Consider the following 23,533-nt stretch of genomic DNA (forward strand, 5'->3'; position numbering starts at 1 on the left):
ATCTTGGGCCATAGAAATATCGTGATGCTAAGTGAGTCTCAGGGTCCGTGAGGAAGTGTGCCTCTACCCCTTCAGACTTCACCGCCATGATCTTGGGCCATAGAAATATCGTGATACTAAGTGAGTCTCGGGGTCCGTGAGGAAGTGTTCCTCTACCCCCTTCATACGTCCCCACCATCACCTAGGGCCATAGAAATATCTTGATGCTAAGTGAGTCTCGGGGTTGGTGAGGAAGTGTGGCTCTACCCCTTCAGACGTCCCCGCCATCAACTAGAGCCATAGAAATATCGTGATGCTAAGTGTGTCTCGGGGTTCATGAGGAAGTGTGCCTCTACCCCCTTCAGACGTCCCCGCCATCACCTAGGGCCATAGAAATATCGTGATGCTAAGTGAGTCTTGGGGTTCGTGAGGAAGTGTGCCTCTACCCCTTCAGACGTCCCCGCCATCACCTAGGGCCATAGAAATATCATGATGCTGAGTGAGCCTCAGGGTTCGTGAGGAAGTGTGCCTCTACCGCTTCAGACTTCCCCGCCATCACCTAGGGCCATAGAAATATCGTGATGCTAAGTGAGCCTCAGGGTTCGTGAGGAAGTGTGCCTCTACCGCTTCAGACTTCCCCACCATCACCTAGGGCCACTGAAATATCGTGATGCTAAGTGAGTCTCGGGGTTTGTGAAGAAGTGTGGCTCTACCCCTTCAGACGTCCCCGCCATCAACTAGAGCCATAGAAATATCGTGATGCTAAGTGTGTCTCAGGGTCCGTGAGGAAGTGTTGCTCTACCCCTACAGACGTCTCCGCCATCACCTAGGGCCATAAAAATATCGTGATGCTAAGTGAGTCTCAGGGTTCGTGAGGAAGTGTGCCTTTACACCTTCAGACTTCACCGCCATCATATTCGGCCATAGAAATATCGTGATGCTAAGTGAGCCCCAGGGTTCGTGAGGAAGTGTGCCTCTACCGCTTCAGACTTCCCCGCCATCACCTAGGGCAATTGAAATATCGTGATGCTAAGTGAGTCTGGGGTTCGTGAGGAAGTGTGGCTCTACCCCTTCAGACTTCACCGCCATCATCTTGGGCCATAGAAATATCGTGATGCTAAGTGAGTCTCGGGGTTCAGTGAGGAAGTGTGCCTCTACCCCTTCATCGCCCCCCGCCATCATCTTGGGCCATAGAAATATCGTGATGCTAGGTGAGTCTCGGGGTTGGTGAGGAAGTGTGGCTCTACCCCTTCAGACGTCCCCGCCATCAACTAGACCCATAGAAATATCGTGATGCTAAATGTGTCTCAGGGTCCGTGAGGAAGTGTGACTCTACCCCTTCAGACGTCCCCGCCATCACCTAGGGCCATAAACATATTGTGATGCTAAGTGAGTCTCAGGGTTCGTGAGGAAGTGTGCCTCTACCCCTTCAGACTTCACCGCCATCATCTTCGGCCATAGAAATATCGTGATGCTAAGTGAGTCTCGGGGTTTGTGAGGAAGTGTGGGTCTACCCCTTCAGACTTCCCTGCCATCATCTTGGGCCATAGAAATATCGTGATGCTAAGTGAGTCTTGGGGTTGGTGAGGAAGTGTGGCTCTACCCCTTCAGACGTCACCTCCATCACCTAGGGCCATAGAAATATCGTGATGCTAAGTGAGCCTCAGGGTTCATGAGGAAGTGTGCCTCTACCGCTTCAGTCTTCCCCGCCATCACCTAGGTCCATAGAAATATCGTGATGCTAAGTGAGCCTCAGGGTTCGTGAGGAAGTGTGCCTCTACCGCTTCAGACTTCCCCACCATCACCTAGGGCCACTGAAATATCGTGATGATAAGTGAGTCTTGGGGTTGGTGAGGAAGTGTGACTCTACCCCTTCAGACTTCCCCGCCATCATCTTGGGCCATAGAAATATCTTGATGCTAAGTGAGTCTCAGGGTCCGTGAGGAAGTGTGCCTCTACCCCTTCAGACTTCACCGCCATCATCTTGGGTCATAGAAATATCGTGATACTAAGTGAGTCTCAGGGTCCGTGAGGAAGTGTTCCTCTACCCCCTTCAGACGTCCCCGCCATCAACTAGAGCCATAGAAATATCGTGATGCTAAGTGTGTCTCAGGGTTCGTGAGGAAGTGTGCCTCTAGCCCCTTCGGACGTCCCGCCATCACCTAGGGCCATATAAATATCTTGATGCTAAGTGAGTCTTGGGGTTCGTGAGGAAGTGTGCCTCTACCCCTTCAGACGTCCCCGCCATCACCTAGGGCCATAGAAATATCGTGATGCTAAGTGAGCCTCAGGGTTCGTGAGGAAGTGTGGCTCTACCCCTTCAGGCGTCCACACCATCACCTAGGGCCACTGAAATATCGTGATGCTAAGTGAGTCTCGGGGTTGGTGAGGAAGTGTGGCTCTACCCTTCAGACGCCCCCGCCATCAACTAGAGCCATAGAAATATCGTGATGCTAAGTGAGTCTCAGGGTCCGTGAGGAAGTGTGCCTCTACCCCTTCAGACTTCACCGCCATCATCTTGGGCCATAGAAATATCGTGATACTAAGTGAGTCTCGGGGTCCGTGAGGAAGTGTTCCTCTACCCCCTTCATCGTCCCGCCATCACCTAAGGCCATAGAAATATCATTGATGCTAAGTGAGTCTCGGGGTTGGCGAGGAAGTGTGGCTCTACCCTTCAGGCGTCCCCGCCATCAACTAGAGCCATAGAAATATCATGATGCTAAGTGTGTCTCAGGGTTGGTGAGGAAGTGTGCCTCTACCCCTTCCGACGTCCCCCGCCATCACCTAGGGCCATATAAATATCTTGATGCTAAGTGAGTCTTGGGGTTCGTGAGGAAGTGTGGCTCTACCCCTTCAGACTTCCCCACCATCACCTAGGGCCACTGAAATATCGTGATGCTAAGTGAGTCTCGGGGTTCGTGAGGAAGTGTGGCTCTACCCCTTCAGACGTCCCCGCCATCACCTAGGGCCATAAAAATATCGTGATGCTAAGTGAGTCTCAGTGTTCGTGAGGAAGTGTGCCTTTACCCCTTCAGACTTCCCCGCCATCACCTAGGGCAATTGAAATATCGTGATGCTAAGTGAGTCTCTGGGTTTGTGAGGAAGTGTGGCTCTACCCCTTCAGACTTTCCTGCCATTACCTAGGTCCATAGAAATATCGTGATGCTAAGTGAGTCTCAGGGTCCATGAGGAAGTGTGGCTCAACCCATTCAGACTTTCCTGCCATTACCTAGGTCCATAGAAATATCGTGATGCTAAGTGAGTCTCGGGGTCCATGAGGAAGTGTGGCTTTACCCATTCAGACTTCCCTGCCATCACGTTGGGCCATAGAAATATCTTGATGCTATGTGTGTCTCAGGGTTCGTGAGGAAGTGTGCCTCAACCCCCTTCATACGTCCCCGCCATCACCTAGGGCCATAGAAATATCGTGATGCTAAGTGGATCGGGGTTCGTGACGAAGTGTAGCTCTGCCCCTTCAGACGTCCCCGCCATCACCTAGGGCCATAGAAATATCGTGATGCTAAGTGAGCCTCAGGGTTCGTGAGGAAGTGTGCCTCTACCGCTTCAGACTTCCCCGCCATCACTTAGGGCCATAGAAATATCGTGACGCTAAGTGAGTCTGGGGTTTGTGAGGAAGTGTGGCTCTACCCTTCAGACTCCCCGCCATCATCTGGGCCATAGAAATATCGTGATGCTAAGTGAGTCTCAGGGTCCGTGAGGAAGTGTGCCTCTACCCTTCAGACTTCACATGCCATCATCTTGGGCCACAAAATATCGTGATGCTAAGTGAGTCTGGGGTTTAGAGGAAGAAGTGTGCCTCTACCCCTTCAGACGTCCCGCCATCATCTTGGGCCATAGAAATATCGTGATGCTAAGTGAGTCTCAGGGGTTCTGTGAGGAAGTATGGCTCTACCCCTTCAGACGTCCCTGCCATCAACTACAGCCATAGAAATATCGTGATGATAAGTGAGCCCTAAGGGTTAGGTGAGGAAGTGTGCCTCTACCCTTCAGACTTCCCCCGCCATCACCTAGGGCAATTGAAATATCGTGGATGCTAAGTGAGTCTGGGGTTTGTGAGGAAGTGTGGCTCTAGCCCTTCAGACTTCCCCACCATCACCTAGGACCATAGAAATTTCGTGATGCTAAGTGAGTCTTGGGGTTCGTGAGGAAGTGTGGCTCTGCCGCTTCAGACTTCCCCGCCATCACCTAGGGCACTTGAAATATCGTGATGCTAAGTGAGTCTGGGATTCGTGAGGAAGTGTGGGTCTACCCCTTCAGACTTCCCCACCATCACCTAGGGCCACTGAAATATCGTGATGCAAAGTGAGTCCCGGGGTTCAGAGGAAGTGTGACTCTACCCCTTCAGACTTCCCCGCCATCATCTTGGGCCATAGAAATATCTTGATGCTAAGTGAGTCTCAGGGTCCGTGAGGAAGTGTGCCTCTACCCCTTCAGACTTCACCGCCATCATCTTGGGTCATAGAAATATCGTGATACTAAGTGAGTCTCAGGGTCCGTGAGGAAGTGTTCCTCTACCCCCTTCATACATCCCCGCCATCACCTAGGGCCATAGAAATATCTTGATGCTAAGTGAGTCTCGGGGTTGGCGAGGAAGTGTGGTTCTACCCCTTCAGACGTCCCCGCCATCAACTAGAGCCATAGAAATATCGTGATGCAAAGTGTGTCTCAGGGTTCGTGAGGAAGTGTGCCTCTACCCCCTTCAGACGTCCCCGCCATCACCTAGGGCCATAGAAATATCTTGATGCTAAGTGAGCCTCAGGGTTCCTGAGGAAGTGTGCCTCTACCCCTTCAGACTTCCCCGCCATCACCTAGGGCAATTGAAATATCGTGACGCTAAGTGAGTCTCGGGGTTTGTGAGGAAGTGTGGCTCTAGCCCTCCAGACTTCCCCACCATCACCTAGGGCCATAGAAATTTCGTGATGCTAAGTGAGTCTTGGGGTTCGTGAGGAAGTGTGGCTCTGCCGCTTCAGACTTCCCCACCATCACCTAGGGCCACTGAAATATCGTGATGCTAAGTGAGTCTGGGATTCGTGAGGAAGTGTGGGTCTACCCCTTCAGACGTCCTCACCATCAACTAGGGCCATAAAAATATCGTGATGCTAAGTGAGTCTCAGTGTTCGTGAGGAAGTGTGCCTTTACCCCTTCAGACTTCGCCATGACCTAGGGCAATTGAAATATCGTGATGCTAAGTGAGTCTTGGGGTTTGTGAGGAAGTCTGCCTCTACCCCCTTCATACGTCCCCGCCATCATCTTCGGCCATAGAAATATCGTGATGCTAAGTGAGCCTCAGGGTTCGTGAGGAAGTGTGCCTCTACCGCTTCAGACTTCCCCGCCATCACGTTGGGCAATAGAAATATCGTGATGCTAAGTGAGTCTGGGGTTTGTGAGGAAGTGTGGGTCTACCCCTTCAGACTTCCCCGCCATCATCTTGGGCCATAGAAATATCGTGATGCTAAGTGAGTCTCAGGGTCCGTGAGGAAGTGTGCCTCTACCCCTTCAGACTTCACCGCCATGATCTTGGGCCATAGAAATATCGTGATACTAAGTGAGTCTCAGGGTCCGTGAGGAAGTGTTCCTCTATCCCTTCAGACGTCCCCACCATCACCTAGGGCCATAGAAATATCTTGATGCTAAGTGAGTCTCGGGGTTCTGTGTGAGGAAGTGTGGCTCTACCCCTTCAGACGTCCCGCCATCAACTAGAGCCATAGAAATATCGTGATGCTAAGTGTGTCTCGGGGTTCATGAGGAAGTGTGCCTCTACCCCCTTCAGGACGTCCCCCGCCATCACCTAGGGCCATAGAAATATCGTGATGCTAAGTGAGTCTTGGGGTTCGTGAGGAAGTGTGCCTCTACCCCTTCAGACGTCCCCGCCATCACCTAGGGCCATAGAAATATCATGATGCTAAGTGAGTCTCAGGGTTAGGTGAGGAAGTGTGCCTCTCTACGCTTCAGACTTCCCCGCCATCACCTAGGGCCATAGAAATATCGTGATGCTAAGTGAGCCTCAGGGTTCGTGAGGAAGTGTGCCTCTACCGCTTCAGACTTCCCCACCATCACCTAGGGCCACTGAAATATCGTGATGCTAAGTGAGTCTCGGGGTTTGTGAAGAAGTGTGGCTCTACCCCTTCAGACGTCCCCGCCATCAACTAGAGCCATAGAAATATCGTGATGCTAAGTGTGTCTCAGGGTCCGTGAGGAAGTGTTGCTCTACCCCTACAGACGTCTCCGCCATCACCTAGGGCCATAAAAATATCGTGATGCTAAGTGAGTCTCAGGGTTCGTGAGGAAGTGTGCCTTTACACCTTCAGACTTCACCGCCATCATATTCGGCCATAGAAATATCGTGATGCTAAGTGAGCCCCAGGGTTCGTGAGGAAGTGTGCCTCTACCGCTTCAGACTTCCCCGCCATCACCTAGGGCAATTGAAATATCGTGATGCTAAGTGAGTCTGGGGTTCGTGAGGAAGTGTGGCTCTACCCCTTCAGACTTCCCCGCCATCATCTTGGGCCATAGAAATATCGTGATGCTAAGTGAGTCTCGGGGTTCGTGAGGAAGTGTGCCTCTACCCCCTTCATACGTCCCCGCCATCATCTTGGGCCATAGAAATATCGTGATGCTAGGTGAGTCTCGGGGTTGGTGAGGAAGTGTGGCTCTACCCCTTCAGACGTCCCCGCCATCAACTAGACCCATAGAAATATCGTGATGCTAAATGTGTCTCAGGGTCCGTGAGGAAGTGTGACTCTACCCCTTCAGACGTCCCCGCCATCACCTAGGGCCATAAACATATTGTGATGCTAAGTGAGTCTCAGGGTTCGTGAGGAAGTGTGCCTCTACCCCTTCAGACTTCACCGCCATCATCTTCGGCCATAGAAATATCGTGATGCTAAGTGAGTCTCGGGGTTTGTGAGGAAGTGTGGGTCTACCCCTTCAGACTTCCCTGCCATCATCTTGGGCCATAGAAATATCGTGATGCTAAGTGAGTCTTGGGGTTGGTGAGGAAGTGTGGCTCTACCCCTTCAGACGTCACCTCCATCACCTAGGGCCATAGAAATATCGTGATGCTAAGTGAGCCTCAGGGTTCATGAGGAAGTGTGCCTCTACCGCTTCAGTCTTCCCCGCCATCACCTAGGGCCATAGAAATATCGTGATGCTAAGTGAGCCTCAGGGTTCGTGAGGAAGTGTGCCTCTACCGCTTCAGACTTCCCCACCATCACCTAGGGCCACTGAAATATCGTGATGCTAAGTGAGTCTTGGGGTTGGTGAGGAAGTGTGGCTCTACCCCTTCAGACGTCCCCGCCATCAACTAGAGCCATAGAAATTTCGTGATGCTAAGTGAGTCTTGGGGTTCGTGAGGAAGTGTGGCTCTGCCGCTTCAGACTTCCCCGCCATCACCTAGGGCACTTGAAATATCGTGATGCTAAGTGAGTCTGGGATTCGTGAGGAAGTGTGGGTCTACCCCTTCAGACTTCCCCACCATCACCTAGGGCCACTGAAATATCGTGATGCAAAGTGAGTCCCGGGGTTCAGAGGAAGTGTGACTCTACCCCTTCAGACTTCCCCGCCATCATCTTGGGCCATAGAAATATCTTGATGCTAAGTGAGTCTCAGGGTCCGTGAGGAAGTGTGCCTCTACCCCTTCAGACTTCACCGCCATCATCTTGGGTCATAGAAATATCGTGATACTAAGTGAGTCTCAGGGTCCGTGAGGAAGTGTTCCTCTACCCCCTTCAGACGTCCCCGCCATCAACTAGAGCCATAGAAATATCGTGATGCTAAGTGTGTCTCAGGGTTCGTGAGGAAGTGTGCCTCTAGCCCCTTCGGACGTCCCCGCCATCACCTAGGGCCATATAAATATCTTGATGCTAAGTGAGTCTTGGGGTTCGTGAGGAAGTGTGCCTCTACCCCTTCAGACGTCCCCGCCATCACCTAGGGCCATAGAAATATCGTGATGCTAAGTGAGCCTCAGGGTTCGTGAGGAAGTGTGGCTCTACCCCTTCAGACGTCCACACCATCACCTAGGGCCACTGAAATATCGTGATGCTAAGTGAGTCTCGGGGTTGGTGAGGAAGTGTGGCTCTACCCCTTCAGACGTCCCCGCCATCAACTAGAGCCATAGAAATATCGTGATGCTAAGTGAGTCTCAGGGTCCGTGAGGAAGTGTGCCTCTACCCCTTCAGACTTCACCGCCATCATCTTGGGCCATAGAAATATCGTGATACTAAGTGAGTCTCGGGGTCCGTGAGGAAGTGTTCCTCTACCCCCTTCATACGTCCCCGCCATCACCTAAGGCCATATAAATATCGTGATGCTAAGTGAGTCTCGGGGTTGGCGAGGAAGTGTGGCTCTACCCCTTCAGACGTCCCCGCCATCAACTAGAGCCATAGAAATATCATGATGCTAAGTGTGTCTCAGGGTTGGTGAGGAAGTGTGCCTCTACCCCCTTCGGACGTCCCCGCCATCACCTAGGGCCATATAAATATCTTGATGCTAAGTGAGTCTTGGGGTTCGTGAGGAAGTGTGGCTCTACCCCTTCAGACTTCCCCACCATCACCTAGGGCCACTGAAATATCGTGATGCTAAGTGAGTCTCGGGGTTCGTGAGGAAGTGTGGCTCTACCCCTTCAGACGTCCCCGCCATCACCTAGGGCCATAAAAATATCGTGATGCTAAGTGAGTCTCAGTGTTCGTGAGGAAGTGTGCCTTTACCCCTTCAGACTTCCCCGCCATGACCTAGGGCAATTGAAATATCGTGATGCTAAGTGAGTCTCTGGGTTTGTGAGGAAGTCTGCCTCTACCCCCTTCATACGTCCCGGCCATCATCTTCGGCCATAGAAATATCGAGATGCTAAGTGAGTTTTGGGTTCGTGAGGAAGTGTGGCTCTACCCCTTCAGACTTCCCCGCCATCACGTTGGGCAATAGAAATATCGTGATGCTAAGTGAGTCTGGGGTTTGTGAGGAAGTGTGGGTCTACCCCTTCAGACTTCCCTGCCATCATCTTGGGCCATTGAAATATCGTGATGCTAAGTGAGTCTCAGGGTCCGTGAGGAAGTGTGCCTCTACCCCTTCAGACTTCACCGCCATCATCTTGGGCCATAGAAATATCGTGATACTAAGTGAGTCTCGGGGTCCGTGAGGAAGTGTTCCTCTACCCCCTTCATACGTCCCCACCATCACCTAGGGCCATAGAAATATCTTGATGCTAAGTGAGTCTCGGGGTTGCTGAGGAAGTGTGGCTCTACCCCTTCAGACTTCCCCACCATCACCTAGGGCCATAGAAATATCGTGATGCTAAGTGAGTCTTGGGGTTCGTGAGGAAGTGTGGCTCTGCCGCTTCAGACTTCCCCGCCATCACCTAGGGCACTTGAAATATCGTGATGCTAAGTGAGTCTGGGATTCGTGAGGAAGTGTGGGTCTACCCCTTCAGACTTCCCCACCATCACCTAGGGCCACTGAAATATCGTGATGCAAAGTGAGTCCCGGGGTTCAGAGGAAGTGTGACTCTACCCCTTCAGACTTCCCCGCCATCATCTTGGGCCATAGAAATATCTTGATGCTAAGTGAGTCTCATGGTCCGTGAGGAAGTGTGCCTCTACCCCTTCAGACTTCACCGCCATCATCTTGGGTCATAGAAATATCGTGATACTAAGTGAGTCTCAGGGTCCGTGAGGAAGTGTTCCTCTACCCCCTTCAGACGTCCCCGCCATCAACTAGAGCCATAGAAATATCGTGATGCTAAGTGTGTCTCAGGGTTCGTGAGGAAGTGTGCCTCTAGCCCCTTCGGACGTCCCCGCCATCACCTAGGGCCATATAAATATCTTGATGCTAAGTGAGTCTTGGGGTTCGTGAGGAAGTGTGCCTCTACCCCTTCAGACGTCCCCGCCATCACCTAGGGCCATAGAAATATCGTGATGCTAAGTGAGCCTCAGGGTTCGTGAGGAAGTGTGGCTCTACCCCTTCAGACGTCCCACCATCACCTAGGGCCACTGAAATATCGTGATGCTAAGTGAGTCTCGGGGTTGGTGAGGAAGTGTGGCTCTACCCTTCAGACGTCCCCGCCATCAACTAGGGCCATAGAAATATCGTGATGCTAAGTGAGTCTCAGGGTCCGTGAGGAAGTGTGCCTCTACCCCTTCAGACTTCACCGCCATCATCTTGGGCCATAGAAATATCGTGATACTAAGTGAGTCTCGGGGTCCGTGAGGAAGTGTTCCTCTACCCCCTTCATACGTCCCCGCCATCACCTAAGGCCATAGAAATATCGTGATGCTAAGTGAGTCTCGGGGTTGGTGAGGAAGTGTGGCTCTACCCCTTCAGACGTCCCCGCCATCAACTAGAGCCATAGAAATATCGTGATGCTAAGTGTGTCTCAGGGTCCGTGAGGAAGTGTTGCTCTACCCCTACAGACGTCCCCGCCATCACCTAGGGCCATAAAAATATCGTGATGCTAAGTGAGTCTCAGGGTTCGTGAGGAAGTGTGCCTTTACACCTTCAGACTTCACCGCCATCATATTCGGCCATAGAAATATCGTGATGCTAAGTGAGCCCCAGGGTTCGTGAGGAAGTGTGCCTCTACCGCTTCAGACTTCCCCGCCATCACCTAGGGCAATTGAAATATCGTGATGCTAAGTGAGTCTGGGGTTCGTGAGGAAGTGTGGCTCTACCCCTTCAGACTTCACCGCCATCATCTTGGGCCATAGAAATATCGTGATGCTAAGTGAGTCTCGGGGTTCGTGAGGAAGTGTGCCTCTACCCCCTTCATACGTCCCCGCCATCATCTTGGGCCATAGAAATATCGTGATGCTAAGTGAGTCTCGGGGTTGGTGAGGAAGTGTGGCTCTACCCCTTCAGACGTCCCCGCCATCAACTAGGGCCATAGAAATATCGTGATGCTAAGTGTGTCTCAGGGTCCGTGAGGAAGTGTGCCTCTACCCCCTTCAGACGTCCCCGCCATCACCTAGGGCCATAGAAATATTGTGATGCTAAGTGAGTCTCAGGGTTCGTGAGGAAGTGTGCCTCTACCCCTTCAGACTTCACCGCCATCATCTTCTAGGGCCATAGAAATATCGTGATGCTAAGTGAGTCTCGGGGTTTGTGAGGAAGTGTGGGTCTACCCCTTCAGACTTCCCTGCCATCATCTTGGGCCATAGAAATATCGTGATGCTAAGTGAGTCTTGGGGTTGGTGAGGAAGTGTGGCTCTACCCCTTCAGACGTCCCCGCCATCACCTAGGGCCATAGAAATATCGTGATGCTAAGTGAGCCTCAGGGTTCATGAGGAAGTGTGCCTCTACCGCTTCAGACTTCCCCGCCATCACCTAGGGCCATAGAAATATCGTGATGCTAAGTGAGCCTCAGGGTTCGTGAGGAAGTGTGCCTCTACCGCTTCAGACTTCCCCACCATCACCTAGGGCCACTGAAATATCGTGATGATAAGTGAGTCTTGGGGTTGGTGAGGAAGTGTTGCTCTACCCCTTCAGACGTCCCCGCCATCAACTAGAGCCATAGAAATATCGTGATGCTAAGTGAGTCTCAGGGTTTGGAGGAAGTGTTGCTCTACCCCTACAGACGTCCCCGCCATCACCTAGGGCCATAGAAATATCTTGATGCTAAGTGAGTCTCAGGGTTCGTGAAGAAGTGTGCCTCTACCGCTTCAGACTTCCCCACCATCACCTAGGGCCATAGAAATTTCGTGATGCTAAGTGAGTCTTGGGGTTCGTGAGGAAGTGTGGCTCTGCCGCTTCAGACTTCCCCGCCATCACCTAGGGCACTTGAAATATCGTGATGCTAAGTGAGTCTGGGATTCGTGAGGAAGTGTGGGTCTACCCCTTCAGACTTCCCCACCATCACCTAGGGCCACTGAAATATCGTGATGCAAAGTGAGTCCCGGGGTTCAGAGGAAGTGTGACTCTACCCCTTCAGACTTCCCCGCCATCATCTTGGGCCATAGAAATATCTTGATGCTAAGTGAGTCTCAGGGTCCGTGAGGAAGTGTGCCTCTACCCCTTCAGACTTCACCGCCATCATCTTGGGTCATAGAAATATCGTGATACTAAGTGAGTCTCAGGGTCCGTGTGGAGGAAGTTCCTCCTCTACCCCTTCAGACGTCCCCCCGCCATCAACTAGAGCCATAGAAATATCGTGATGCTAAGTGTGTCTCAGGGTTCGTGAGGAAGTGTGCCTCTAGCCCCTTCGGACGTCCCCGCCATCACCTAGGGCCATATAAATATCTTGATGCTAAGTGAGTCTTGGGGTTCGTGAGGAAGTGTGCCTCTACCCCTTCAGACGTCCCCGCCATCACCTAGGGCCATAGAAATATCGTGATGCTAAGTGAGCCTCAGGGTTCGTGAGGAAGTGTGGCTCTACCCCTTCAGACGTCCACACCATCACCTAGGGCCACTGAAATATCGTGATGCTAAGTGAGTCTCGGGGTTGGTGAGGAAGTGTGGCTCTACCCCTTCAGACGTCCCCGCCATCAACTAGAGCCATAGAAATATCGTGATGCTAAGTGAGTCTCAGGGTCCGTGAGGAAGTGTGCCTCTACCCCTTCAGACTTCACCGCCATCATCTTGGGCCATAGAAATATCGTGATACTAAGTGAGTCTCGGGGTCCGTGAGGAAGTGTTCCTCTACCCCCTTCATACGTCCCCGCCATCACCTAAGGCCATAGAAATATCGTGATGCTAAGTGAGTCTCGGGGTTGGCGAGGAAGTGTGGCTCTACCCCTTCAGACGTCCCCGCCATCAACTAGAGCCATAGAAATATCATGATGCTAAGTGTGTCTCAGGGTTGGTGAGGAAGTGTGCCTCTACCCCCTTCGGACGTCCCCGCCATCACCTAGGGCCATATAAATATCTTGATGCTAAGTGAGTCTTGGGGTTCGTGAGGAAGTGTGGCTCTACCCCTTCAGACTTCCCCACCATCACCTAGGGCCACTGAAATATCGTGATGCTAAGTGAGTCTCGGGGTTCGTGAGGAAGTGTGGCTCTACCCCTTCAGACGTCCCCGCCATCACCTAGGGCCATAAAAATATCGTGATGCTAAGTGAGTCTCAGTGTTCGTGAGGAAGTGTGCCTTTACCCCTTCAGACTTCCCCGCCATGACCTAGGGCAATTGAAATATCGTGATGCTAAGTGAGTCTCTGGGTTTGTGAGGAAGTCTGCCTCTACCCCCTTCATACGTCCCGGCCATCATCTTCGGCCATAGAAATATCGAGATGCTAAGTGAGTCTTGGGTTCGTGAGGAAGTGTGGCTCTACCCTTCAGACTTCCCCGCCATCACGTTGGGCAATAGAAATATCGTGATGCTAAGTGAGTCTGGGGTTTGTGAGGAAGTGTGGGTCTACCCCTTCAGACTTCCCTGCCATCATCTTGGGCCATTGAAATATCGTGATGCTAAGTGAGTCTCAGGGTCCGTGAGGAAGTGTGCCTCTACCCCTTCAGACTTCACCGCCATCATCTTGGGCCATAGAAATATCGTGATACTAAGTGAGTCGGGGTCCGTGAGGAAGTGTTCCTCTACCCCCTTCATACGTCCCCACCATCACCTAGGGCCATAGAAATATCTTGATGCTAAGTGAGTCTCGGGGTTGCTGAGGAAGTGTGGCTCTACCCCTTCAGACTTCCCCACCATCACCTAGGGCCATAGAAATATCGTGATGCTAAGTGAGTCTTGGGGTTCGTGAGGAAGTGTGGCTCTGCCGCTTCAGACTTCCCCGCCATCACCTAGGGCACTTGAAATATCGTGATGCTAAGTGAGTCTGGGATTCGTGAGGAAGTGTGGGTCTACCCCTTCAGACTTCCCCACCATCACCTAGGGCCACTGAAATATCGTGATGCAAAGTGAGTCCCGGGGTTCAGAGGAAGTGTGACTCTACCCCTTCAGACTTCCCCGCCATCATCTTGGGCCATAGAAATATCTTGATGCTAAGTGAGTCTCATGGTCCGTGAGGAAGTGTGCCTCTACCCCTTCAGACTTCACCGCCATCATCTTGGGTCATAGAAATATCGTGATACTAAGTGAGTCTCAGGGTCCGTGAGGAAGTGTTCCTCTACCCTTCAGACGTCCCGCCATCAACTAGAGCCATAGAAATATCGTGATGCTAAGTGTGTCTCAGGGTTCGTGAGGAAGTGTGCCTCTAGCCCTTCGGACGTCCCCCGCCATCACCTAGGGCCATATAAATATCTTGATGCTAAGTGAGTCTTGGGGTTCGTGAGGAAGTGTGCCTCTACCCTTCAGACGTCCCCGCCATCACCTAGGGCCATAGAAATATCGTGATGCTAAGTGAGCCTCAGGGGTTCGTGAGGAAGTGTGGCTCTACCCTTCAGACGTCCCCGCCATCACCTAGGGCCACTGAAATATCGTGATGCTAAGTGAGTCTCAGGGTTCGTGAGGAAGTGTGGCTCTACCCTTCAGACTTCCCCGCCATCACCTAGGAGCCATAGAAATATCGTGATGCTAAGTGAGTCTCAGGGTTCGTGAGGAAGTGTGCCTCTACCCCTTCAGACTTCCCCGCCATCATCTTGGGCCATAGAAATATCGTGATGCTAAGTGAGTCTCGGGGGTCCGTGAGGAAGTGTTCCTCTACCCCCTTCATACGTCCCCGCCATCACCTAGGGCCATAGAAATATCGTGATGCTAAGTGAGTCTCGGGGTTGGTGAGGAAGTGTGGCTCTACCCCTTCAGACGTCCCCGCCATCACCTAGGGCCATAGAAATATCGTGATGCTAAGTGTGTCTCAGGGTTGGTGAGGAAGTGTGCCTCTACCCCTTCAGACGTCCCCGCCATCACCTAGGGCCATATAAATATCGTGATGCTAAGTGAGTCTTGGGGTTCGTGAGGAAGTGTGGCTCTACCCCTTCAGACTTCCCACCATCACCTAGGGCCACTGAAATATCGTGGATGCTAAGTGAGTCTGGGGGTTCGTGAGGAAGTGTGCCTTTACCCTTCAGACTTCCCCGCCATCACCTAGGGCAATTGAAATATCGTGATGCTAAGTGAGTCTCTGGGGTTTGTGAGGAAGTGTGCCTCTACCCCTTCAGACGTCCCCGCCATCATCTAGGGCCATAGAAATATCGTGATGCTAAGTGAGTCTCAGGGTTCGTGAGGAAGTGTGGCTCTACCCCTTCAGACTTCCCCGCCATCACCTAGGGCAATAGAAATATCGTGATGCTAAGTGAGTCTGGGGTTTGTGAGGAAGTGTGGGTCTACCCCTTCAGACTTCCCTGCCATCATCTTGGGCCATTGAAATATCGTGATGCTAAGTGAGTCTCAGGGTCCGTGAGGAAGTGTGCCTCTACCCCTTCAGACTTCACCGCCATCATCTTGGGCCATAGAAATATCGTGATACTAAGTGAGTCTCGGGGTCCGTGAGGAAGTGTTCCTCTACCCCCTTCATACGTCCCCACCATCACCTAGGGCCATAGAAATATCTTGATGCTAAGTGAGTCTCGGGGTTGCTGAGGAAGTGTGGCTCTACCCCTTCAGACTTCCCCACCATCACCTAGGGCCATAGAAATATCGTGATGCTAAGTGAGTCTTGGGGTTCGTGAGGAAGTGTGGCTCTGCCGCTTCAGACTTCCCCGCCATCACCTAGGGCCATTGAAATATCGTGATGCTAAGTGAGTCTGGGGTTAGAGTGAGGAAGTGTGGGTCTACCCCTTCAGACTTCCCCACCATCACCTAGGGCCACTGAAATATCGTGATGCAAAGTGAGTCCCGGGGTTCAGAGGAAGTGTGACTCTACCCCTTCAGACTTCCCCGCCATCATCTTGGGCCATAGAAATATCTTGATGCTAAGTGAGTCTCAGGGTCGGTGAGAGGAAGTGTGCCTCTACCCTTCAGACTTCACCGCCATCATCTTGGGCCATAGAAATATCGTGATGCTAAGTGAGTCTCAGGGTCCGTGAGGAAGTGTGGCTCTACCCCTTCAGACGTCCCCGCCATCAACTAGAGCCATAGAAATATCGTGATGCTAAGTGTGTCTCAGGGTTCGTGAGGAAGTGTGCCTCTACCCCTTCAGACGTCCCCGCCATCACCTAGGGCCATATAAATATCTTGATGCTAAGTGAGTCTTGGGGTTCGTGAGGAAGTGTGCCTCTACCCCTTCAGACGTCCCCGCCATCACCTAGGGCCATAGAAATATCGTGATGCTAAGTGAGCCTCAGGGTTCGTGAGGAAGTGTGGCTCTACCCCTTCAGACTTCCCCGCCATCACCTAGGGCCACTGAAATATCGTGATGCTAAGTGAGTCTCGGGGTTCGTGAGGAAGTGTGGCTCTACCCCTTCAGACGTCCCCGCCATCAACTAGGGCCATAGAAATATCGTGATGCTAAGTGAGTCTCAGGGGTCCGTGAGGAAGTGTGCCTCTACCCCTTCAGACTTCCCGCCATCATCTTGGGCCATAGAAATATCGTGATGCTAAGTGAGTCTCGGGGTTCGTGAGGAAGTGTGCCTCTACCCCTTCAGACGTCCCCGCCATCACCTAGGGCCATAGAAATATCGTGATGCTAAGTGAGTCTCGGGGTTGGTGAGGAAGTGTGGCTCTACCCCTTCAGACGTCCCCGCCATCAACTAGAGCCATAGAAATATCGTGATGCTAAGTGTGTCTCAGGGTTGGTGAGGAAGTGTGCCTCTACCCCTTCAGACTTCCCCGCCATCACCTAGGGCCATAGAAATATCGTGATGCTAAGTGAGTCTCGGGGTTCGTGAGGAAGTGTGGCTCTACCCCTTCAGACTTCCCCACCATCACCTAGGGCCACTGAAATATCGTGATGCTAAGTGAGTCTGGGGTTCGTGAGGAAGTGTGCCTCTACCCCTTCAGACTTCCCCCCCGCCATCACCTAGGGCAATTGAAATATCGTGATGCTAAGTGAGTCTCTGGGTTCAGGGTGTGAGGAAGTGTGCCTCTACCCCTTCAGACTTCCCCGCCATCACCTCATCTTGGAAATATGTCGAGATGCTAAGTGAGTCTTTGGGTTGGTGAGGAAGTGTGGCTCTACCCTTCAGACTTCCCCCCGCCATCACCTTGGGCAATAGAAATATCGTGATGCTAAGTGAGTCTGGGGTTTGTGAGGAAGTGTGGGTCTACCCCTTCAGACTTCCCTGCCATCATCTTGGGCCATAGAAATATCGTGATGCTAAGTGAGTCTCAGGGTCCGTGAGGAAGTGTGCCTCTACCCCTTCAGACTTCACCGCCATCATCTTGGGCCATAGAAATATCGTGATGCTAAGTGAGTCTCGGGTTCGTGAGGAAGTGTTCCTCTACCCCTTCAGACGTCCCCACCATCACCTAGGGCCATAGAAATATCTTGATGCTAAGTGAGTCTCGGGGTTCGTGAGGAAGTGTGGCTCTACCCCTTCAGACGTCCCCGCCATCACCTAGGGCCATAGAAATATCGTGATGCTAAGTGAGTCTCAGGGTTCGTGAGGAAGTGTGCCTCTACCCCTTCAGACTTCCCCGCCATCACCTAGGGCCATAGAAATATCGTGATGCTAAGTGAGTCTCAGGGTTCGTGAGGAAGTGTGCCTCTACCCCTTCAGACTTCCCCACCATCACCTAGGGCCACTGAAATATCGTGATGCTAAGTGAGTCTCGGGGTTCTGAGGAAGTGTGCTCTACCCCTTCAGACTTCCCGCCATCATCTTGGGCCATAGAAATATCGTGATGCTAAGTGAGTCTCATGGTTCGTGAGGAAGTGTGCCTCTACCCCTTCAGACTTCACCGCCATCACCTGGGCCATAGAAATATCGTGATGCTAAGTGAGTCTCAGGGTCCGTGAGGAAGTGTGCCTCTACCCCTTCAGACGTCCCCCGCCATCACCTAGGGCCATAGAAATATCGTGATGCTAAGTGAGTCTCAGGGTTCGTGAGGAAGTGTGCCTCTACCCCTTCAGACGTCCCCGCCATCACCTAGGGCCATAGAAATATCGTGATGCTAAGTGAGTCTCTTGGGGTTAAGTGTGAGGAAGTGTGCCTCTACCCCTTCAGACTTCCCCGCCATCACCTAGGGCCATAGAAATATCGTGATGCTAAGTGAGCCTCAGGGGTTCGTGAGGAAGTGTGGCTCTACCCCTTCAGACTTCCCCGCCATCACCTAGGGCCACTGAAATATCGTGATGCTAAGTGAGCCTCAGGGTTCGTGAGGAAGTGTGGCTCTACCCTTCAGACTTCCCCGCCATCACCTAGGGCCATGGAAATATCGTGATGCTAAGTGAGTCTCTGTGAGGGGGTTCGTGAGGAAGTGTGGCTCTACCCCTTCAGACTTCCCCGCCATCACCTAGGGCCATAGAAATATCGTGATGCTAAGTGAGTCTCGGGGTTCGTGAGGAAGTGTGCCTCTACCCCTTCAGACTTCCCCGCCATCACCTAGGGCCATAGAAATATCGTGATGCTAAGTGAGTCTCAGGGTTCGTGAGGAAGTGTGCCTCTACCCCTTCAGACTTCCCCGCCATCACCTAGGGCCATAGAAATATCGTGATGCTAAGTGAGTCTCTTCAGGGTTCCGTGAGGAAGTGTGGCTCTACCCCTTCAGACTTCCCCGCCATCACCTAGGGCCATAGAAATATCGTGATGCTAAGTGAGTCTCAGGGTTCGTGAGGAAGTGTGCCTCTACCCCTTCAGACTTCCCCACCATCACCTAGGGCCACTGAAATATCGTGATGCTAAGTGAGTCTCGGGATCCGTGAGGAAGTGTGCCTCTGACCCTTCAGACTTCCCCACCATCACCTAGGGCCATAGAAATATCGTGATGCTAAGTGAGTCTCAGGGTTCGTGAGGAAGTGTGCCTCTACCCCTTCAGACTTCCCCGCCATCATCTTGGGCCATAGAAATATCGTGATGCTAAGTGAGTCTCAGGGTCCATGAGGAAGTGTGCCTCTACCCCTTCAGACTTCCCCGCCATCACCTAGGGCCATAGAAATATCATGATGCTAAGTGAGTCTCGGGGTTCATGAGGAAGTGTGCCTCTACCCCTTCAGACTTCCCCACCATCACCTAGGGCCACTGAAATATCGTGATGCAAAGTGAGTCTTGGGGTTCCTGATGAAGTGTGTCTCTACCCCTTCAGACGTCCCCGCCATCACCTAGAGCCATAGAAATATCGTGATTCTAAGTGAGTCTCAGGGTCCATTAGGAAGTGTGGCTCTACCCCTTCAGAGTTCCCCGCCATCACCTAGGGCCATTGAAATATCAAGATGCTAAGTGAGTCTCGTGTTTCCTGAGGAAGTGTGTCTCTACCCCTTCAGACGTCCCTGCCATCACGTTGCGCCATAGAAATATCGTGATACTAAGTGAGTCTCGGGGTCCTTGAAGAAGTGTGGCTCTACCCCTTCAGACCTCCCCGCCATCACCTAGGGCCATAGAACGATCGTGATGCGAAGTGAGTTTCAGGGTCCGTGAGGAGGTGTGGCTCTACCCCTTCAGTCTTCCCTGTCATCACGTTGGCCATAGAAATATCGAGATGCTAAGTGAGTCTGGGGTTCGTGAGGAAGTGTGCCTCTACCCCTTTCGGACTTCCCCACCATCACCTTGGGCCATAGGAATATCGTGATGCTAAGTGAGTCTCTGGGTCAGTGAAATTACAAAAATGCCATGATACTGTTGTGGATATTACATGCATTGCGTCCCTTCTGAACATCAAGGCATCTACAACCAGCTTATCACAGGGCTACACACAGTAGATTTAGACGACCAGATGACTGACTTCCAGTTTTGTAGAAGAATTGATGGCTTAGATCGGATTAGAGTGGATTAGATCTTTGGCTTTGTGTGCCGAAGATTAGGTACCTCATCCACAGTGTGGGCTGAAATCACGGATAGGACTCAATCCCAAAACGTACTAGTATCTGTACTCTGCCGAGAAAGTGTGATCCCAACTATAACATATGTTGCAACCAGAAAGATGTACTATCGAATGATTATTTGTGTTCCATGTGAATTTTCATTCTAAAAATGGAAATTTCCGATCGAGACTCGCAGCTGATTTGGCTCAAGTAGCCACATGGATATTTGCTCAGGGAATATCTGCATGGCACCATCTGTCATGGAGGTGTTCTCCAGATCTTAGCGCAGGGAAGGTATCGCTGTGGAGTGAAGATCTGGTTGTAATGTTGTTATATACTTAAGCTTAACGTTGATGTTTTTTCTTTCTTTCTCTTTTCTTTAGATTTTGATATCAGATGACTCAAAGAAGTCACGTAACTCTGTTCCAGCTAACCTCAAGGAAAGGATTCTAGCCCACCAGCGCCGAGAGCGACAGGAGGCAGTCAAACTGCTGTTGGAGGCTGTTCTGGCCAAACCGGAAGACCATGTCTCCATGTTTATATATGCCCTCACGGAAGTAGGTAAGACGTACACAATCTGACCACCGTAAGGACACAGCTAAACAGACGGTGGTAAACTGACATGAATATAGCCCTGTCTATACTGTGTCAGAAACACAAACACGACAGATAAACATTGGAGAGACACAATCTGACCACTGTACGGACATAGCTAAACAAACGGCGGTAAACTAACATGAATCCTCGCGGAAACACAAACACGACAGATAAACGTTATAGAGACACAATCTGACCACTGTACGGACATAGCTAAACAAACGGCGGTAAACTAACATGAATCCTCGCAGAAACACAAACACGACAGATAAACACAGGAGAGATACAATCTGACCACTGTACGGACATAGCTAAACAAACGGCGGTAAACTAACATGAATCCAGCTCTGTCCATACTGTGTCACAAACATAAACACGACAGATATACACAGGAGAGACACACAATCTGACCACTGTAAGGATATATTGTAACAGACGGCGGCAAACTGACATGTATCCACGCAGAAACAGAAACACCACAGATGAACACAGGAGAGACACAATTTGGCCAGGATTGATAACTCGTTCACTTGCCATGTACATGATTGAAGGAAACAATCTTCTAATAACAAAATTTCTTTACAAAAAACATTACAAAAAACATTTTCACTCTGCTTTACCAACATGCATTATTCTTCTATAGCTATTTCTGTCACTGTGATGTCCTTCTTAAGCTCCGTCCTCGTCTACATTAAACACATACCTGTGATGTTGCTGTTGTGACATTATGTTCCTGCATGTTTCAGGTTTTGAACACTTCACGGACATACTTGAAGACAGCAAAGGCCCTCAAGACAGAAACAGAACTTCAGCCAAATATGAAATGTTGATTCTCTGGCTGCAGGGCGATCTAAAGGACAAGATCATTCCGACAGAGATCATTGATGGCCTGAAGCCAATACTCAGTGACAGGGACTACGAGCTGATTCGCAACTTGGAGACTGAACGAAGTGCCCACGATGCCTGTCAGGAGCTGTTCCTGGCCATGCCGAGGAAAACCCCCCGCTGGGCCTCCTACTTCCTGGATGCTCTGTACAACGCCTATGGCCCCCAGTTACTGGCGAAAATACACCCCGACTTGCCCCGTGGTAGGTGGCAGCACTGTCCTTCGATTTGTGGTGGTAGATGAGTACAAATAATCTATTTCCACTTATTAACCCTATAGTCATGTTGGAATCGCTACACGTTGTAGTAATGGTCTTGTTATAGAGTAGTATAGGGAATAGCGGTTCAATTACAGGTTCCCTATAAGCGTTATTTTGTCAAATTCCGGCACCTATCGGAGTGGAAAATTAAGCGTAAATGACGGCGGGCCATCATTCATCGTCCATGCAAATTGTTCCTCTTTTAGAGATAAGATGTTGTTATAAGTATAATGAAAATGAACGTGCAAGAAAAATTGAGATACCAGCGTTTATCACGGTAACAGTTGTTTGGGGCAACCAGAGATTGCAGCTTGCATTAAAAGAGAAGTCTCACTATGCAGAATCGTTCGTGGACGGGGAACGAAAAATTAGCTGGATAACGAAAGACATGGGCAGGTTCGACACCGGATTTAGAGTTCGCTTAGAACCAGCTCAAACTTTCAAGAAAGGTGGAAAAAACATAACTTGTCATCCGACCACTTTAAGGGTTTTACCGAACACCATGAAACTATCGGATTATTTTATGGATTTACATTGATATCGTATTTTCGTTTGGACAGGAAGGCTAGCCTGCCCTGTTCTATGAGCCTTTTCTCGTCTTTGCTGATGTCGTTCGTCTTGCGGACCTTGGTTCGAATCTCTTTTTTCATGCTGTGGTACTTGGCGAGTTCTGCCAAGATCAGACGGAACTCTTCATCAGTGATCTTGCTGTCGGTGAGCGCCGTTGATATGTGATCATCGATCGTGTTCAACTTGGCTTCGGCTAGAACCCTCATCTCGCTTTGCGTTTCAGCCAATGTGAAATGAAATTGAGAGCTATTCCCGCCAGCCCCGACACCCCCTTGGCTATGCTGTCTGACAATAGTGGCTGACAATAGTGAGTGAGTGAGTGAGTGAGTATGGTTTTATGCCGCTTTAAGCAATTCCAGCAATATCACGACAGGGGACACCAGAAATGGGAGACTGACAATAGACTGACGCCGGTCCCATGCTGATGGTTACGAGCACTGAATCCATACCGTCTACGGCGTTCATGACTCTGTGGTACTTTATGTGCAAAGCACTTGTTCCAGTTGGCGACAGCGTTTGATGTCGCATATCTGTCACAGACAAACTCCATCCACTGTTTCTGTTGTTTCGGCTACTTCGTCCATGTTGGGATACAAACTCATCTTTATATTAATAGAAGTTATGAAATAATATTTAATTGGTTTTCCGTCAATTTCTCGTGCATATACTTTATGCTTATTAGGCCCATAAGTTCCTGTAACTAAAAAGTACTTGGTGAAATGGGAGACGATAAATTTTGAAAAATCATGATCCCTTCGAGGCTTGTGAAGGCGGGTGTTCCTGGTCGTACATAAATACGGCAACGTTGATATATATTGTTATCACTCAAACGTTTTTTAAAACTTCCAGAATTTTAACATCTTCTGCGGGGCCGAAAAAAAGAAAGACTTCTATAATAACTGTAGAACTTTGTATACCATTTACCCACGAATTTGGGAATTGATGCTCTTTTAAAAAATCGAGTTTAGCTGTTTTCCGAAGGGGTGACTAACATATTACCTGTTTCACCTCGAACTGTCATATTTACATACATCGTCTTTTCTGTAGGTTTAAAAACCCTGAGTAGAAGCCCATTGTTTTTATTTCGGTGACAAACCCCTCATCATCCGTGACGACATAGTGTGGGTCAGGGTAATATTGATGATCCAGTTCATTTCGTGCATTACTTCTCATTGTTTGTAAACATGATTTTGCAAGTGAAATGCGTCGTCGGTGTAGACCAGTCAAAATACGACAGAAAGAAACACTTTTGCGAGCGGTGCCTGCACAACTACACACGCGCCAACCTGTCGGAAGCGCACCGGGAGGACTGCTCGGGCGTGGGACAGACGGCAATCAGAATCGACATGCCTAAGGAAGACAACAACATCTTAAAATTCGCCAACCACAAGAAACAAATGCCGGTGCCCTACGTTATCTACGCCGACTTCGAAACCCTCATCAAAA

General features: G+C 50.6%; 1 protein-coding gene across 1 annotated transcript in view; it reads left to right on the plus strand.

Moving 5' to 3' along the window:
• Positions 1 to 23,533, plus strand: part of LOC124275605 (probable ATP-dependent RNA helicase DHX58) — a 48,609-nt gene that overhangs the window by 6,948 nt on the left and 18,128 nt on the right. Inside the window, exons 3-4 of the mRNA XM_046711209.1 lie at positions 20,205 to 20,336; positions 21,119 to 21,460. Of these exons, the coding sequence (XP_046567165.1) occupies positions 20,205 to 20,336; positions 21,119 to 21,460 (474 nt within the window). The remainder of the gene's footprint in view (positions 1 to 20,204; positions 20,337 to 21,118; positions 21,461 to 23,533) is intronic.

This window comes from Haliotis rubra, unplaced genomic scaffold (genome assembly GCF_003918875.1).
Source record: "Haliotis rubra isolate DU_JTF1 unplaced genomic scaffold, ASM391887v1 Scf1049, whole genome shotgun sequence".
In the NCBI taxonomy this organism is placed as follows: domain Eukaryota; kingdom Metazoa; phylum Mollusca; class Gastropoda; order Lepetellida; family Haliotidae; genus Haliotis; species Haliotis rubra.